At 44.1% G+C, this 19,283-nt stretch overlaps 1 protein-coding gene across 3 annotated transcripts in view; it reads right to left on the bottom strand.

The window, feature by feature from the left end:
- SOCS7 (suppressor of cytokine signaling 7) overlaps window positions 1–19,269 on the bottom strand; it is a 31,231-nt gene extending 11,962 nt beyond the window's left edge. The window contains exons 1-7 of one of the 3 annotated variants that reach the window (XM_019638827.1): window positions 18,295–19,269; window positions 11,625–11,689; window positions 9,191–9,295; window positions 8,631–8,732; window positions 7,632–7,762; window positions 6,981–7,149; window positions 4,306–4,434 (exon numbers count right to left, since the gene is read on the bottom strand). In XM_019638827.1, the coding sequence (XP_019494372.1) occupies window positions 4,306–4,434; window positions 6,981–7,149; window positions 7,632–7,762; window positions 8,631–8,732; window positions 9,191–9,295; window positions 11,625–11,689; window positions 18,295–19,268 (1,675 nt within the window). In that variant the 5' untranslated portion in view covers window position 19,269. The remainder of the gene's footprint in view (window positions 1–4,305; window positions 4,435–6,980; window positions 7,150–7,631; window positions 7,763–8,630; window positions 8,733–9,190; window positions 9,296–11,624; window positions 11,690–18,294) is intronic. The other 2 variants (XM_019638828.1, XM_019638829.1) reach the window with 2 other exon arrangements.
- Window positions 19,270–19,283: the final 14 nt, after the last annotated feature.

The raw sequence follows: 19,283 nt of genomic DNA, 5'->3' as shown, positions 1-19,283 counted from the left end.
CTGCTAAATTCAACATGATGTTTCAGAGATAAAAGTAATTTATGTATCTAATTATTTATTCCCAAAGATGCAATAGTATAGGGCTTGTGCCTAAAAAGATCAGGATAATAAGCAGGATATAATTATCTGATTGTTTGCCTACTTGAATTTTAATGACTATATATACTTGCCTATTTAATTGTGTTACTTTTAGCCTTGGCTTCACAAATAGCAATTTGAAATCTGTTAATTCTCTGATATTCCCTGGTGTCAACCTGACCATTTACTGTTTGCCCCCAAAACAGCAAACAACTGGAGCTTTCACATTCAGAGCCAGTTAACAGGAGAGGTTAGAAATGGAGATCCAAGATAAGACACCAGCGCAGCTGACACAGGAAGGGCGAGGTGAACAGTGATCATCAGGAACTTTCCTCTGGTCTTCATGCCAGGGGTCTTGGGCACAAATGCAGTTACCAGCTACTTCACTGTTTTTTCTTCCTCCAACAGGGACCAGGGTAGGGGTGACAAATCTGATTTCAGGTCTAAGCACCCAAACACTTAGGTCTTTCTGCCACACCAAACTGTTCCCTAAAGACCAGAATTATGCAGCCCAAAACCTCAAAAGTGCTAAATTGAGAAACCCTGGGATATAGGGAAGATATGTCACTGAACAAGCAATATAAGCTTTATGATGGTTACAAAAGAGGAAGTGACCGATTTCCTTATAGTTGTGTAATTCAGTGTGATTAAAAAACAATAGGCATTTTCTCTTCATGTACTTTGCAAATGATGAAGAGTCTCCCGAATAAGGACACATTTGCTGCAAGTTCTGGCTCTAGGTGGGTAAGAGGTGTTGTGCTAATCCAACCACATCCTCTTTGTGAGACTGCTGCCTGGTGTTAGGGGCTTAGTTTATAACTGAAATGGATCAGAATGACATGGAATCAGTGACCTCAGATTTGTTATGACCATGTTCCAATACTATGAGAAAAGGGGAACTCTAGCTCAGGTTCCATAATTTTTACCAAGAGTTCCTCCCTAGATGCTAATTATTCCATTTATTCTAATTACTTTCCTTCTGCTCCTTATTTGCCACCATTAAGAATTTTCCTTCCCATTAGTCCTAGCTTTATGATTCCCATGATTCCTGGCATGCCCTGCTAGTGTATGCAACTCTAGATTTCGGCCAGAAACACCCAACATTGTATTCTAGCTCTGCAACTCACTGTACCTCAGTTTCTCAATCTGGATAGAGGGAGAGGGAGAGGGAGGGAGTGAGAGGGAGGGAGAGAGAGGGAGAGAGAGGGAGAGAGAGGGAGAGATAGATATTGAGGCTGACTGTAATATCCCTTCAAAGGGTTTTGTAAGAGTGAAACGAAATAATACCTCGCTCCTTGTGGGCAATTCAGTTATCATCCCAAAGTGAACAAACGGGCTCTTTTTAAAATCTACTGAGTTAAAATTCCTGGTGCAGGCTGACAGCTCAACGTAAGTGCTGTGATTACCTCTTCTTGGCCAGTCCTCGCCTCTAATAAGTCAACCTCAGGAATGCCCGGACCTTCATGATAAGCAAAGGAGTGCAGCCAACAATGGTAAAGGAGAGCACTGGCTTTGCCTCTCTGTCCCAATCCTTCAAAGAGCGTCCCAGGGCAAACACTAACTCTGCTCTCCTTTTCAACTTGATTACATTTTTAGGTGCAAATAGATACCCTTCTGGTAGCATTCAGCACAGGTCCCAGAAAGACACCCTCCACTAACAAACACAATTCTGACTTCTTTGTGTAGTCTTCACAAATCCCAACAAACTCGTTTCCATTTGCTTACTGCTACTTCTTTCCCATCACAGAGTGGTGGTAAATAAAGCATTGGATTTGGAGTTAGTTGGGCCTGGGTTTGAACCTGGCTTCAGGACTGATCAGCTAAGTGGCCTTTCACAGTAATTTCACTTTTGAACCTCAGTTTCCTCACTGGCAAAATGAAAACAGTCTTACCTGTAAATAATAGACCAATCTATTAGCTAAAAAAAAACTTAGAGAGATGTAAATAAAGAAACTGACCAAGTACTGGGCATATGACAGACAATAAACAGCAGCAATTATTATTATCTCTAGCCAATAACAATGTTAAGAATCTTAGTTAAAATTTATATAGACAGGGCACATTTGTGGAATGCGATGAGCTACACCTGAGGAGTCAAAGATTCCATGATGCCTCTCAATACTCAACAAGTAGATACACGCTCCAGACTCGAGTCCTCTGAGAGGACTTCCCTGGTTCACCCACAAACAGAGCTTACTAGCCGGCCTCTGCTGATCACTGTATAGAACTTAACACGCGCTAGTACCTTTATCTTCTTACCTGTTCCCCCTTTGAGGCTGAGTTCTCTGAGAGCAGAGATGGGGCTTATTTTTGATACTAAGTTACACAAATAAATGTTTGTTAAATAAATACCTCCCAAAAGCCACAAACTTTACAAATTGCTATGCAGAGCAATTCCTACAAGAAAGGATTTTAACTGTTCCCTTTAATCAAGTCAACTGTATGAGACCCAATTGTGTTGACAGCACTGAAGCAAATACTAAATGAAGTGAGAATTAATCCAGTTTGCACCCTGTCACACCTTATTTAAATCACCAAGATTAGAAAACACATTCCTGCAACCTGGCTCGATCCTGTTACTGATGTTCTGCCTGAGGCACTCCTGCAACTTCTTTTTAGAGCAATTTCTTGGCATCCTGTTTGTTTAAAAATCTTAGTTTGATTCAATGGGAAAGCACGATGTTCTCATTTTAAGTTCTGTTTGTATCTTACAAATGCCTCAATTAATGTGCTTGTCATTTTACTTTTCCCAACACTATATAAGCTGATTCCTCTAAACCAGCGGTTCTCAACCTTCCTAATGCCGCTACCCCTTAATACAGTTCCTCACGTTGTGGTGACCCCCATCCATAAAATTTTTTTCGTTGCAACTCTATAACTGTAATTTTGCTACTGTTATGAATCGTAATGTAAATATCTTTTTGTTTTCCGATGGTCTTAGGCGACCGCTGTGAAAGGATCATTCGACCCCCAAAGGGGTCACGACCCATAGGTTGAGAACCGCTGCTCTAAACCATCCCTTCTCCCCCTTCAGTAGCTATTATACAAATACCTCCCTGCTTTGTGGGCAGGAAGACTATATAACCACACCAGCAAGGATGGGAACTGCCTAATGCTCCCAAATGGAGAGAGATCTTTATAGTCAACACTGAGGGATATAAGATAAACAAAAAGAACCTACTCTTTAACAGAAAGTTTAGTACAACAATGGACAAAATCCAGAACAGACTGCCACTGAATTCAGCCTCCCTGACACTCACCACTGCCTTTTGAGTAAACCCTCTTTACCTTCCCTGTTCCTGGGGAAATGACCTGAGAGCCTCTCTCTCCTGTGTCACATGTAAGTGTAAGATGCCTGGATTGGGGACAAGGAGACATCTTTGAATATTAAGTATTCATATGATGCCTGGACATCAGAGGCAGGATCAGTTTTTTCATTCATGTGGTCAGAGAAACAAAGATTCCTTCTCAAAATACTGAGAGATTAGTGTACAAGGGTAGGGGATTAACCACTTGACTCTAGCCCAGGGGTCGACAAACTGCAGCTCGCAAGCCACATGCGGCTCTTTGGGTACATTCCGTCTCAAAAGTTTGCCGACCCCTAGAAGAGCCAATTCTGTCCCTCACAACAATTTAAAAATTATTTGAGAGCCATTAATATATTTTCACATAATCACCATTATGTGAATAATATCCTGTAAAAATTTTATAAATGAAACTATGGTAAGTTTTATTTTCATTATCAATTTCACTTCAGAGCCACATGCTCGTGAGCCGCAGTTTGCTGACCCCTGGCGGCTCTTCCGTCTCAAAAGTTTGCGAACCCCTGCTCTAGTGTGACTGCTATAAAAACAAGAATAAAAAGCTTTAACGGGCCGGCCAAATGGCTCAGTTGGTTAAGAGCACGAGCTCTGAGCAACAGGCTTGCCGGTTTGAGTCCCACATGGCCCAGTGAGCTGGGCCTGAGCTGAGCTGCTGACTGAGCTGAGCTAGCTGCGCCCTCCATAACTAAGACTGGAGGACAACAATTTGGCTGATCCCCTTCCCCAATTCCCCAACACTGTTCCCCTTCCCCAATATTAAAAAAAAAAAATCTTAAAAAAAAAGAAGCTTTAAGTAATTGTGGCGTTTTTTTGGGGGGGCACAGGGTGGGGATGGGGGGTACATTTTGATACCATACTGGACCATACCCAAGTAAGTTCAATAAAACAGTAACTACAGCCTTACCTGGAACCCTGGATCTCAAGAAATAGAGAAACTTCCCATTCTTGGAGTGCATGATGGCTCTCTTAATGAACTCCACCACTGATTGACAGCGATCCTCAAACTTAGGATGACACCATAGGCTGAAGGTTCCTGCCATGGAAAATTAAGGAGAGGTAAAAATGTAAAAGCGACTTTAAAAAAGTCTGGGAGGTTGATTTGAACATTTTTATGATTCTCACTTTTGGGAGGGTTGTTTATGGGCAAGCTGAATCAGACAAAGGTCCTTGAAGCCATCTGTTCCTGCTTGTTCCACAATTAATGGAAAGAAAGATGTTGCCTTTAATAAGACATAAATTAGGTCTTACAAGGCTTTTGTTAAACAAATAAATAATAATTTCAAGTCAGAAAAAAGATATAAAAATGCTTTGTCGCATATGAACATTAATTCTTAAATCACAGACCATAAGATAAGACTCCTATAGCAAAAGCAAGTTTAAATGACATCCTCTCAAGAAGATCTAAGACTTCAAGTATTCAATGGGACAGTCAAGAGAAAGACAAGAGCAGCTTGTGGGTATCACTCATTCATGTGTGTGCTGGGCACCGAAAAATCAAATTCTAAGTCTTTTCTTCTTTAACTTCTAAATTCCACGCCCCAACATGTTACAAAGATCCCACTCCTAACTTTAGAATCCCAAAGGCAAAAAGGGAATCTGAACTCCCACGACTTAAAAAAAAACAACACCACAAAATCCCCAAAACTAAAGCACCCACAAAGGGGATACCAAATCACTCAAGAGAACTGCAGATCTGAGTCTCTAGCTACTCTTACAGTATCACTTAAAAAGACCAAGACAAATGTTCCACTGCAAGCTGGCAACTGAAAGGCCCACAAGGCTTCTATTAAAAATTCCATTTATTCAAGGAAGAAAAGTCCCTTTGAACAAAAAGTAACCGGAGAACCATTTGAAAGAGCTCTCTCATTTCTGGCATCTCACCTATCAGGAACCTAGAGGTCACACATGTATTCATCATTCCCATGGCCTAGTCATTTACCATTTTAGTAGGTTTATAAAAATACTTCACTCTGAACTGCTTTATTTTGCATTTTGTTTCTCTGATTTTTGCTTTTAGGAGCAGCAGGAAAATGGGAAGCAGTCTACCCTAGTTATCTAACTAGCGCTCAGGTCTTTGGACTGAAGTTCCTTTCTCTTCATGCATCTCTAAGGGAAAGGTGGGGGCAGAGGAAACTATGGACAAGGCTGTGCTGCACAGCTACTTTATGCCTCACAAGAGAAGCAAACCAAATAATCCAGCAGAACTTGGATGAGAGAAGGAAAGACATGGCGGTGCCTGAGAAGAGCATGAAAGAGACTCTTATTTGAGATGAATGTCTAATACAGTTCATTTAAGGGGATCACATGTGGGAAGAATGTGAGGGATGGGAGGAGCAAGTCTCCCAAACTCTCCAAAGTTCTCTACACTTTTTTTAAAAGATTTTTTTAATTGGGGAATTGGGGGAGGGGAACAGCGCTGGGGAATCGGGGGAAGGGGAATAGACAAGTTGCTGTTGCTTTGTTCTTCAGTCTAGTTGTGGAGGACGTTGCTTCACTGGCCCAAGTTGACACCATCATTGCGCTCTTCCTGGGTGAGGCAGATCAGTCGCCGGCCTCTGGACGGCAGCTGCTGGCTGCTGGCTACACACGGTAGCTTATGGCAGCCCACTGCAGCAGAGGACTGCAGCCTATGCCGCCACTGGCAACCCACGGCAGCCCAGCCCCAGGTCAAACTGCCGTTCAGCATCTTGGCTATAGAGGGCAGTGTCACTAGCCCTCATATGTGGGATCCGAACCGGGGCCCTCTGGCGTCCCAAGCCAGCTCTTAACCAATGCGCCACTCAGCTGGCCCTCTCTACACTTTTTAAACTTGTAGCATATGCAGGTATTTCAATAAGTGATCTAATATGCAGCCCTACCACCAATGACCATCACAAGTTTCTGGCCCAAGTCAAGTACAGAATGTCCCAATACAAAGTCAATCCAGACAGCAGGTTTCACAAATCACCTTCTAACATGATGGCAACATTAAGCACAATCTGTCCACGAAGGAAGAAGGGAGACCATTTAAAGCACACTGATCCCACAAACTCTCGGAGTTCTGATGACTATTACCTAACGAACTACAAAGCTGACCAAGAGAGGCAAGTATCATCACCATGCTGCCTACCAGAAGAGCTGCTGTGACTAGTAGGCAAAGAAATTCAGAACAGAACAGTCACAGAATCAACACTAAATTCTCCTCTTCAGTTGTACAATTTAATAGAAAGTATCTCTAGATATTAAATTTAATTATGAACAAAGCTTGGGAGAGCTTGTCTAGCTTATTCCTTCCTTTTATCAAGAGCATGGTTTTACTGGCTTTGTTCTGTTCTTCAATAGTCTTGTTCAGGTCCTCCTATCTGGGAGACAAGACACTGACAATACTTTTAAATGGAATTCTTACTCTCTTTACTGCCCTCCCCCAACATTTCTTCTAGTGATTGAAACCAGTGCCCATATCAGAATTCAATTGAGTCTAGAAGTTTTTCCCCCTATTCACAGTTCCATTTCTATGAATTCTTCCTATGAGAAAGTCAAATGGCAAAAGTAGAGAAAGGCAAGTGGGGAAGGCTTTCTTCCAACACCAGCACCTCTTACCTCTGTAGTGCTCCATTCTAGTGTGGTGGGTGATACCCTGTGATCGGAAACTGAGGCTCAGGATATAACGAGGATCAGAGCTGTCTCGTACCAGGAAAGAACCATCTGGTTTCCCTTTCAGCTTCATCTCTGCATCTTCCCAATTCATTGGTCCCCAATACCAACCACACTATCAAAGATGAAAAGCAGTCAAGTGGTTAACAGAACAGAAAAATGTCCAAGTTTTCAGCACAATCTATCTTACCACTCCCCGCTCCAACACATTTCAGTAGGGGAAAAGCTGCTGAGTGTTTTCAACCATTGGCAATGAACATCAGGCTCATCGTACTCTTAGCCCTCCAAAGTTACAGAAGAAGAATTCTACATTTCCATTACCAAAGCCGTACAAAGAAAAGGGACCTGGGTCAAGTCATCTGTCACAATCAGCTTAGACTATGTAAACATTTCTCTACAACCTTTATCACATTCAACTTTTTTTCTAAGATTCAATTTTACATCTTTTACGGAATTGATAATAGCAGCATATTGCTTTATCACTGTAAATATAGAGGCAGGGAAACGACCCTTTCTCTGAACATAATAAAAGGGAAACCTGGTACAGAACTAGGGAGTGGGAAGGGGGTGAGCCGCCAGTGCACAGGCACCACCTACCTTTTCCAACTCTCGAAGGCTGGCTGCAAAGCTGCTCGAGTCGGGCCGGTAGAGGGGACACTGGAGGTGTTGAGGGGGCTGGCTGTGCAGGGATTCAGCTGCTCTGATGGGAGCAACCCGGGGAAATGCATCTGCAGGGCAAGACCAATGGGGGTCACTTGTTTACCCTCAACGCTCCCAACCATAAGCAGACCCTCCCCCCAAAACAGAGATGCTAACTGAGGAGGGGCAAAGCATTAGAAGCTAAGCTGGAAAGGGTGGAAGCCAAAGCAGTGGGAAAGAGCTGGATGGGCTGGAACAAAAAGCTGTGTGGGCTTGTGTAAGCTGTGAAGGATGGGTGGGGGCACTGAACCCCAGGAAAGGGGGTGGGGAGCTGCTCACTAACCTGACTAAGGTGACTACTTCAGGACCTTCACCAGCCTAGAGCGATTCCAACTTCTCCCACCTCGAGGTGAAGTGCCGGTAAAACAGCCTTGGAAATAGTGACTCGCTTACTTGCCCAGGAAGTGTAACGAGTTTGCCAGGCAAGTAGAAAAGAATGCCGATTTCATTCATTTTATTCCTTGGGTACTGGAGGCTGGCAAAGCAGGTATGGGCTACTAAATGCTTGGTACTTATTTACAAGGCTGCGGTCGGTACTAAAAGCTTAGAAAAACCACAGAACTTTGAAAACCAGCAACATATTAAACCTCACTATCCTGAAATTAAAGTAATTTCCTAAGTGATATCTATTTAAGGACTAAAACAACAGTCTCAGCAGCAAAAAGACGAAAAAATTCAATAGTCTTTTATTGCTAACAAAAATCAGATTCAACTCCATAAAGAAAACGGGTTAGAAAAACCAGTTCTTGGTCTCATTTCCAAGTAGTTATGGTCTAGCCAAGGGGATGAAATTTAAGCTTTCTTGTAAATTCTGTTATCATAAATAGAATTCTCCCATCCTTCAGAAGTACTTTGTACTCCCAACTCTTGCAAGTGTTGCCCCTAAGCTAAGCTAACCTGGGGCATGGGGTGGAGGTGGCGGAGGTAGGGGGAAAGACTGCAGGGAAGACCCCATCGGAGCCACAAGGACAGATGTAGGCAGCGTCCCACTGATATCATCTAGAAAAGAGAACAAAAGCAAGAGGTTCAGAAATATGAGCACAGAATGAGCAAGTGAAGCAGAAGAGAGGGAGAAGGATCATCAGGCTGCCCTCTGGGGCAAGATGGCCTGACCTTCACCCTGTCTTTATGCACAGAGGGCAACAATCATCTTAATCTGGTTTCCTTTGCTTGAAAGTAGGCAAGTAAGGATATTCCTAAAGCAGCCTACTAGCTATAGATTCAGGGTAAGATAAATACAGATCTAAACAACATACGGATAGTAAATGTTATAGCATGCAAGTAAGACACCCATTCAACTGCTTAAATAGATGACAGGGGTGCTGAGAAAGAGACAGGGAATAATTGGGTCATCATTAGAAACCCAGGAGCTTGTTTGGCTCCTGGAAAACAACAACAGGTCCCTGGAGCTCCCCCTCCCACTAGGACAAGAAGGCAGAGAGGGGAGGAGACTATACCTAGGAGGCTGAGGCTTCTTCTTGGAGGAGGAGGGGGAGTTGGAGGGTGTGGAGAGGTCAGGCCCCGCTGAGAAATGTCCACATCCACAAGCGAAACTGTTTCACCTGAAGGATTCATGAGCAAGCATGTTATAGAAGCACCATGCCCAAAGCTGAGGTCAGAAGCAAAGACAAGCAAAGGGCAAGCAAGGGAAACTAGAAGTCCCTGGCTCTCAGAAAGCTCAAAATCTAATGCTTTCAGAGCTGAAATCACCCCAAACACCCAGGAAGTCCATTTTAAATTCTATCATTTCTTTGTCCTGTTAAAGGTCAAGGACTCTAGGACAAAAAACATGGGACAACAGTGGAAACGCCAATTAATCATGGTTCTGCTACTGACAACCTAACCTTGAACAAGGGGTTTTCTTTATTCAAATGGAACCCACACCATTTATTTTTACAGACTTGTATACCAATTTCTGCCTTAGGGAGCAAGGCAAACAGCTTGTGATAAGCCCAAATGGACATAAAAAGCAAATGCCAGAAAAATATAATAAGAATTACATGGTAAGCTGAATACAGATAAAGGTCCCAATATTAGCCCCAGCTTCTTCCTAAATGGCTTACCATGTCTAGATTTTTCAGAATATTCACTCATAAGAGAAACAACCATTTCAGATATCAACTAGTTCCTAATAGCTGAGGCTACAAAGGCTGAAAAGTACATTTACAACCCTAATAATTATTAACTACTTCCACAGTCAGCCAAGAGTCAGGTAAGCTTAGAGGAAGCTTCTCAGTAGGAGCTGGATAGGGGGTGGGATGTGGTTTCTCTTTACTTCCCAGCATGTCATACAGTTCTGTTCTCTGCCATGTGCACCCCTTCTTGCCACCCAACCACATCTACCCTCTTTCCACTGAGTCACCAAAAAGTGAAGAGTACTTTATTAACTAAGGTTGACAGCCAAGAATAGGTTTGTTTTGGTAGGTCTGATCCATAGGTAAGATACTCAAGGTTTCTCTAACTTAGCCCTTAGGGTGTTATTTCCAACATCTTTTTCTTATTCAGGAGGCTGAATTAGCTCCTCAGCTAGAATTTTATTATTTCCCAGTTAAGAAAGTGAGGTCTCTAAAAGGTCAGGAGCTGGGCTTTCAGAATCTAATACACAGTTTTTTATGAAGTTCGTGAACACTAATTAAGATAAGCAGAAAATCTCTTCTAAAAGTTATCAGTGGAAGTTCTAGAAAGCTGGTCCTGACTCATCACACAGCTTCGTAACTGAGAGCCTAGCTGCCCAGAGCAATGTAAGGAATCCAAACAAGTATGTTTCCTGAAGGGTCAGAGATGTCTAGATTATAAGTGTATCACCTCAGTATCAAGATGTAATTCAAAAGAGATAAGACTGTCTGAAACCGAAACTACAAATGTGGGTATTCCTTACTTTAGAGAGGAAACAATTATTAACTAGAAAGACACGCTGCTACAGGAGAAGATTCTTTAATTCTAGGCTGGGGTTAAGAAGAGACCTCCTTCTCCGCCTGTGTCTGTTACAGTACCAAGTCACTTGTTCTGACAGCTCATGGCCATCTATGCAGTAATGGGGGTTCCACTAGCCTGCTTAACATCTGGAAATGTCCATTCCCAAATCATAATTCTTCCAATCACCTTTTAAGGGACACAATATCCAAAAGAGTTGGAAATTGGGATTTTTTTTTTTAAGGACTTCTCAGCCACAATCAATGAGAACCCAGTTTCTGAGGCTTGAGGCAGTGTGCTAAAGACCTTTTCTGCAGCTTGTTCAAGCAGGAGCTTCACATCTGACTGACATAGCAGTCTCCCTCTCTGAAAAAGTTCTCCGTTTAACGAGAAGGCGGTTGCCCAAAGGATATTCAACCCCTTTCCTACTTTAGCAACTGTGTTCCCTGCTGCAAAAGAAGAGACTTAAATTAGGTACAACGAAGAACTCTAACAGCTGCAAGAATGCTAGCCCCTAAAATGGGTAAGACAAGAGTTCATGTAATCCCCTTTGCCCAAAGTCTTTAAAAATAGACCAGATAATCATGGGTCATGTTTGTATCAGATAATCCATGAATCCATTGGAAGCAGGAACAAGAGTTGTATGACTTCTAGAGGGTCCTTTATACACTCTGAGCCTATAACTTTGTAATTCCTCCTCTTAATTTATATGTGATGATCCTGAACTAAGCACTGTATAACTACCAGGGCCACCTAATTACCAGCAAACAGTCACTACGCAAACTATAAAGCATCCAAAGTCAAGAACACATTCGGCACCATAAAAATAGCCTCACACCAATCCCAGCAGGCAAGGAATGAAGAAAATAACTGCAGACGTGCCTGAAGCTCCCTCTGCGATGCATCTGTGTTTCCCAACAGGTCTCATAACACTTGGGCTTTCAGATGTCAAAAGAAAAAGAAAAAGATCACCCTTACCTGTGAACAGGGGGCTGAAGGAGACCGGAGAAAAGGCACTTTGAGTTCTGGTCAACCTGGGTTTCCTAGGGGGAAAGAAAGCACACAGAAAGAATAAGGGGAGGTGGAGAGAGGATTAACACATACGCATTTAAATCACTAAAATACTCAATTCCAGATGCATGGAAATACAAAGCATACCCTAGTCATTGTCAGTAATATTTTTGTAATAAAGCCTAAAATTTAAAGGGAGAGAATGAAATAATTAAGGCAATTCCTTAAATAGATCTGGCTACAGAATTCACCAGCCTATAAAGCAATGAGAAATCCCTTTGGATCTTTCCACACCTAGCACATTAAAAAACATCTTGAATGGTAATTAGCGAGTCCATTTCTAGAGGAAGGAAGTCTGGATGCAGAGTTGATTTTCATATGGGAGCCAAGAAAGAGGCTCTTGACCTGAGCAGGTACCATCTCAGAGCAACAGCCTTCCTTCTGGGCCTCCCCCTAGGAACAGGAGGTCCCAAAGTGAGCCAGGGAACCAAGGAACATATTTGGACTTGGGATCAGCATTATAGGGTGCACATGTAATCTTTAACCACTAAGACCTCCGATTTGTGCACGGATGCCCCCAAGCCCTATAGGTCAAAGCCATCAGCTAACAAGGGGGCCTCCTCAGGTCATCTTTGGCTGACCCCCTGTCCATCTCTGAACTGCCGGTCACATAGCTGTCCCCATGACTTCTCCCTGATGCTGCTCCAGGGAACCAGCTGGAAAACCCAGATCTCCCGTGAAAAGATACACAAAAGGTAACCTTGCTTTGTACCAATTTCAATTGGCTTTTCAAAGAGAAATGAAAGAAATCCAGACTCTGACAAAGACCTCTGGCTAGGAACGTGCTAATCTCAAAAAACTCACCTCAGGATGACTGAATTGACTACAAAGGCAAAGCTTGCAGAGGTCAAGAAAATATGTTATATCTTGACTGTGGTAGAGGTTATGATGACTATACATACCTGTCAAAATTAACAGAACTGGACACCTAGAAAAAGATGAATGTTAAGTGGTATATAAATTATACCTCAATAAACCAGACCGTTTAAAAAATCCTACCCCCAAACTGTGCCCCTGACTCCAGGCCTTATAGCTGGCTCATCTTCCAAAATCACTCTCACCCAAAGGACAAAATGAAACTTCAACTGCACCAATAGAGGGGGCAGAAGCAAGGAAAATCCAAATGAAATCCTATTTAGATTGTACTTTAGAAGATCTTTATGCCTTTATGTTTTAACATAGATATCTGAGCTTCTCAGAACTCACTTCAAACAAAATTTCAAAATCGTACCCCGAAGACCTTACTCAAAAATAGCCGAGATGCTGGATTCCCTCTCCTGACATATCTCACACTCCCTCTACCACCTCCTCCATGCTGAGACTTAAGAAATCTAATGACGGTGCCCACAGTGAATGTCCCACCTACGGCACCCACAAGAGAGGTGGCTGCATCAACACACAAGCACACACAGTCCCTCTGTTTATAAAAGTTGCTCATGACAGTCTGAAGCTTAGTTCCAACACTCTGGAGGGCTGTAATGGAAAGTTAATTCCACTGGACATGAACTTTAAGACTGAAGAGCTTCCAAGCTGATTTTTATTTGAAAACTGTGGGTACAACATTAAACTCAGCAAGAAGAAACCTAAAGCACTGGCCTTTCAAAGGGTTCACACCTCAGCCATTTGGCCGTTTGCCTCTTTTCAAAGGAAGCTGCATTACTCTGCCATCTGCCCATGCTGGGGACGAATCTCTTCAGTGCCAAGCACTGAAGAACGGCAGTACCCAAATGCACACAGCTTGCGGAGGCCTTCTCACTCCAGCTCATCTTCTCCCCCGCCCTAGGCATTTTGAAGAAGAAAATGATAGTTTCTAGGATCTAGAAAAAGAAATACATATGAATTTAAACCCAGGCAGAGCCATTTGAGAGCCCAGGGATGGATGTGGAATGGTTTTTTCCTGGCAAATAAGAGGACCTCAGAGCTGGAAGCCTGGAGAGGTAGAAGGTCGAAGACGCTGAAAGGCTAATAATAAACATGAGTGCTTCCTTCTCTCTTTGGGGAGATGCTGTCTAACTGAAAATCCAAAGCAGTTTCTGACTCAAGGATCCTGAGAGCATTCTAATGGCAGTCATTCATGAAAAGACCAATCTAGACGACTATAAAAAAACAAAGCAAGGGAATGATTAACATAAAACTGAGGATGGTGGTTAAGAGGGGAGGAGGGAGACTAATCACGAAGCAACACACAGGGGTCTTCAAAGGTAACTGATAACATTCTATTTGCTAAGCTTAGTGATGAGTACTTAGGTATGCATTTTCTTATTATAGTGCATACACTTTATACACCTCCTTTTGTATGTATGAATAAAAGTCCATTCTACGCTGGATATGCTGTTTTTTGGAGAGCATCATGAATGATACAGCTCCAGGTAACATTTGTAAGTAACAATTCTATACCACATTCCCATGTTATTTTATTCCTCCCCAGATCACCTTGACAAGCATTAGAGTGCAAAGTTAAACCACTGTCACTTTGCCAGTGGGTCACTTGCCTTTTTGCGGCAGAAAGATTTGAGGGGTGGGATGGGGTAGGATTTGGTGGGCTATGCCTCAGGTGGCAGAACAGGACAGGAGTGGCAAAAGACCGTAGGCAAAGGTCTTCTTTGTGTCAGTTGTGCATTGCTTGTGCTGCCCATAACAAAGAAAGAGAATGCCTCTGTCCATGTTCACTCTGTAAATTACTAATTGTATGGCAATAGATCTGTGGGACAAAAGGAGTTAAAAGCATTAGACCAGACAGGCCGACAACACACATTGATAGACCATTGGCCACTTTTCAAATTCCTTGAAACCTAAAATATAAGCAACGAAATAGTAATGTCCTCCCTCTCTAGTCTATAAATCCCCTCTACTGATGTCCTAAGACTTATACATGTCCTTTTCTAAAGTAACTTCCAAACTAGGATGTCCAAATATCTGGTTTTGCAGCCGCAATTTACCTCTGGCCCTGCTAAGCATACAGTGCCAAGTCAGCCAGCCTGTGCCATTTCCAACACGTCATAAGCCAGTGTCTGTTCATGTGCTACAGGCACAAAAACCATGTGTTCATTTTTAGTTCCAATACACAGACATCTGTGCAGCAAGGTCAGATCCAAAACTCCATCATAAACCAACTAAAGAACCTATGGAGGGGACTTCCAGGGAAGAAGCCAAGAGGCATACATAGTCCAAGGTCTAAAACCTTAGGAATGATGTTAGCAGGGAAAATATTAAAGAGTGAAAGACATGAGACTCAAATGGACAGATAGAGCTTTCTGAAGCCAGGTTGCTCATTCCAAAGGAGAGCTGCCAACCACAACCACTTCATGAAAAATAGTTAAAAAGATCAACGGAGTATAGACCCAAAACCCAAACATGAAGTCAGAACTCCCTCACCACACCATAAAAATCATTTTACTCTCAGCATATCATGCTATTTCTCAAAAAACTCCCTTAGACCCAAAGACCCAAGATAACAGAGAAAAGGGTTTCTCATATTTGCCATATTGTCCACAACAGCAGGGCCCCAAAATGATGCCAAGGCTGCCTGCTCTTTCCAGAATTGTATTCCGCGCCAACCCCCCCAAATAGATGGGAAACCACTACAGAACTGTCCTCCATTTTTCCACCTCACAACTATGAAGACAGCTGGTAATAGCCTCAACCGTTAACTAAGAAAAAAATAAACCTTGAAAAATGAACAAGGTACCTATTTCCAACCAAGGTGTATTGTGTAATAATTCAAAAAAAGGTCAGATCAAGTGCCATTTTCCACCAAATATAAAGGAAGACAATCAGCTCAACATATGTGAAACAGACAAGGGAACTTTGCTGGTTTTCCTGAAATAGCAATTCTATATTACACTGAAGCCCACAGGCATCAAGCCCAGCTCTGTGAATTCCAACATATGTGTTAAAGTCCTGGCCCATTTCTCCACAACAGAAACCTGATTCCTTGGTAGGCCCATTTCTTCCTTTGCTTGAAAAAAGTTCTCTAAGCTAACTCATACTAGACTTAAGACTCAGGATATCCAGGCAAGACCTGAAAGGAATTAAAGTTTTGCTTACTGTTAAAATTTGGAAACTGTTAAGCCTTATAAAATGATTATAGGAAGTATTTTCTAGTGATAACTGTGGGGAAGGTAGACGTTAAGAAAAGCAAAGAGAATCATGCCCAGAGGTTACTGTAAAAGCCCCAAATTATACAGCAAAGACTGCAGACTCGTAATTAGCTCCAATCAACAATAAGGAGGAAGGCATACAACTTCTGGCAAGAGACAGATTTCTCACAGCTTCCGGGTCCTACCAATCAAAATAAAGGAACAAGCTGAAAATCCAAATTCATCCTTCCTCCCAACAGAGCGAACTTACTTAGGAGGTTCAGATCCACAGAAATCACAACTACCCTGGCCAGACTTACCAAGTTTCTCACAGCTGTGAGGCTGCCAGCAAGACTGGCACATAGTAAGCTGTGTAAAAGCTAACAAGCAAATCTAACAGCACCAAATCCTAAGCATAAAAATAAAAAAAAAAAAGAAAGGAAGGAAAATCACCAGTTCAATCTTGCTACTTCTCCAAAAGCACAAAATATTCCATCTCAATTTCTCTTGTCTTCACTCTATTCCTATAAGGACAGGAAGAAGATAGGAATCACTTCCATTTTACTGGATGAATAAAAAGGAGGAAGCATGAAGAAGACAAAATTGGCCTGCATCCCACAGCTGATGCTGGAGTTCTAAATGGAATCTAGATGTTCACAGTCTCTGTCCAACCAACATGCTGCCTCCTAACAGCAGTCAACCAAATGCTGGTACACAAATACCTAGCTCTTCTCCAATTCATCAGAAAAGCTCCTGGACCAAAAATGTATTCTCCAGTGCCCTGAACTAAGCTTTGCAGAGCAAGAGTCCAATTTGCTCAGCAGCAGAAATCTGTATTGTGCTTAGTGTGAAGGTTGGTGACAGAGCAGCCAATGACCATTAAATTCTGCTTCCAAAGGCAAAAAACCGTATAATGTTATATGCCTTTTCCTCTTCCTAATCTATTAGATGGAGCAGCTAATGTCATGCTACACCTCATATTTGGCAGCTCTAGAATCTTAGACCAAGTCCTGGTCAATACAGAACAAAGGCAAGACAGACCTCAAGAAAATTAGCAATCTATTCTGTGTCATTACCCACAGCTTCAACCCTACCCTCCCCCCATCTGATGAAAATTTCATCTATATTGGTTAAGTGGAGCATCGAACGCAGAGCCTGCTACAAAAAAAAAGAAAAAAGAAAAAAAAAGCTGTTTTACCAGCCACACACTTTTCAAGACCTGAGCATGAATTCATTGGGAGGCAAATGCAGAATCATAGGTCTACCGGAAGGGGCGACACGCGTCAACCTACTGGTTTCTTTAGGGAGCTTGAGTTTGATCTGATTCCCAAGATAAGCCCCTGTCACAGATGTTCAGAAAGGGCAGCAAAGTCAACCTGACCTCACACTTTCCCTTTGGAGTAGCCAAATTCCCTGGAAAAGGGAAGTCCATGGGTGAATGGTTCCCAGTACAGGTCACACTTCAGGATCAACTGGGGAGCTTTTTAAAAATTCAAATTGTTGGGCTGTCAGACACACTGATCTTTTCCCAAAGCTCCCCACAGGATCCTGGTGCACAAAGTTCTCAATTTATTCATCTACCTGTTCTTCAGCCTTGGGTTGTGGCTGCGGGTGTATCTCAAGAATCTATCACATGAGCTGCACCAAAACCAATTCCAATCTTTCTAAGAATCCATTCAGCAGCACAAACCACAATGGCAGTTACCACAAGGAAGTCTCATTTCATTGACACAAAAGTTGACAGCTTTCTAAACCAATATACAGATCTAACACTGGAGGGTCAGAGAGCAGTGTACCCTTCAGAAATGCAGAAAAACTCAATGTCTAAGTTTGGAAGTTTCATCAATTGGCCAGAACTCATGCACCAATGCCTATGCCTCATACTTCTCACATGGGCTTTAAAGCAAAGCTACTTTCTATTCTCATTGACAGTAGTCAGCACACAGGCTTGAGATACCAAGTACATCTAAAGAGACCAACCGGGAAAACATAAAAACTTCGAATTAAGATGCCCAATTGATTGTGGGCCTGCAACTGCACAAGTTCATCCCATCATTTGTATGCACAAGCGTGAACGACATGGGGTGCTGGTACCCACAGTAATAAGCAAGATGGTCAAAATGCAACACCAATTTTCTTATCCCAAAGGCCAAACATTTCCAGCTACCTCCCTGCCTGGGGTAATGGTAGACAGGCACTTTGGAAAAACTTCAAAAGCTGGGCCAAGGTAGGGGTGGGGGAATGGTTTCAAATCATCTCTGAACTAGAGAGATGCTAATAACCAGCTGAGAAGTGTCACAGGGAAGGAACTCAGAGTGAAAGCTGTCTCCCATAATTAGCTCTGACCTAATGAGCTATGTCACCACCTTTAGCCCCAAGTCTCTGCCTCCTTATGAAGGCCATATCATAAGAATTGTCAGGATCTTGTTAGCAGAATAAAAGGGAAATGAAACAAGAGAAGGAAGTTTGTCTGCCAGCCCCCCACAGCCAAGTCTCACCTCCCCGCGTCCAGCTCCCGTCCGGCAGAGCCTCCCACGTCTGTCAGGCTCGCAGCTGAAGCAGCCAGATCTCCAGAAGGCCTCTTGCTGGCCCCATCCCCACCACCAGTGCCACCGTTGCAGCTCTTCGTGCGAAAGAGGCGACTGAGGCGGATTTTGAGGGAGCCTTTCCGCGAAGGGCCAGCGAGTGGCCGGAGGGGCCCAGGAGGAGGAGGGGGCGGGGGAGGCGGCTGCTGCTGCTCTCCTCTACTGAGGCGCCCTGGTGGGACCAAGTCCTGCAGCGGTAAGGGAACCAGGGGTAATTCAGGGCCTGGGGGCTGCAGCAGAAGCCGGCCGCCCCCTCCTCCTCCGCGGCCCGGGCTGCTGAGCTCCTCTTCCGAGCAGCTGTTAGTCTCCAGGCTCTCGGCCTCTGATTCCAAGCCCTCCAGGACTAGCAGCGCGTCGCTTGTTTCCGTGGGGTCCTCCCCGGCCTGCGGGGCGGCAGCAGGCGGTTGGGGCTGCGGAGGTGACGGCTGCGGGGGGCATGGGCAGGGGCAGCAACCTCCACCGATCGTCTTGACCCCCGGCCCCGCCGGCTGCCCGAGCCCCAGAGCCGCCAACTGCGCCTCTAGTCCAGCCGCCGGGCCCCAGGTCCGCTCCAGCGCCAACCCCGGGGGCAGGACCTTGGGGTCCAGGGCACAGCGATGCCGGGGACACAGCAGTTCCGAGGGTCCCGGCTCCGGAGCCGCCTCGGCGTCCTCCTCCTCCGGCGGCCGACCCACGTTGCGGAACACCATCAGCTGCGGCGGCCGGGAGCCCCGCGGACCGGGCCGCGCGAGGAAAGGTGGCGGCGGGGGGCCATGGCCCGGGGGCGGCGGCGGCGGCGGGCCTGGCTCGGGGGCCGCCTCTCCATAGCCGAGCAGGCGGCTCAGGACGCGGTACGAAGCGGCCGCCGCCGCCGCCGCCTCGCCATCCCGGAGCTCGGCCCCCTGCATCGAGGAGAGGGAGGG

The sequence above is a fragment of the Hipposideros armiger genome, unplaced genomic scaffold (genome assembly GCF_001890085.2).
Source record: "Hipposideros armiger isolate ML-2016 unplaced genomic scaffold, ASM189008v1 scaffold_40, whole genome shotgun sequence".
In the NCBI taxonomy this organism is placed as follows: Eukaryota; Metazoa; Chordata; class Mammalia; order Chiroptera; family Hipposideridae; genus Hipposideros; species Hipposideros armiger.
Note: the sequence above shows the minus strand (reverse complement) of the source record. Positions and strands in the feature narration are given on the sequence as shown.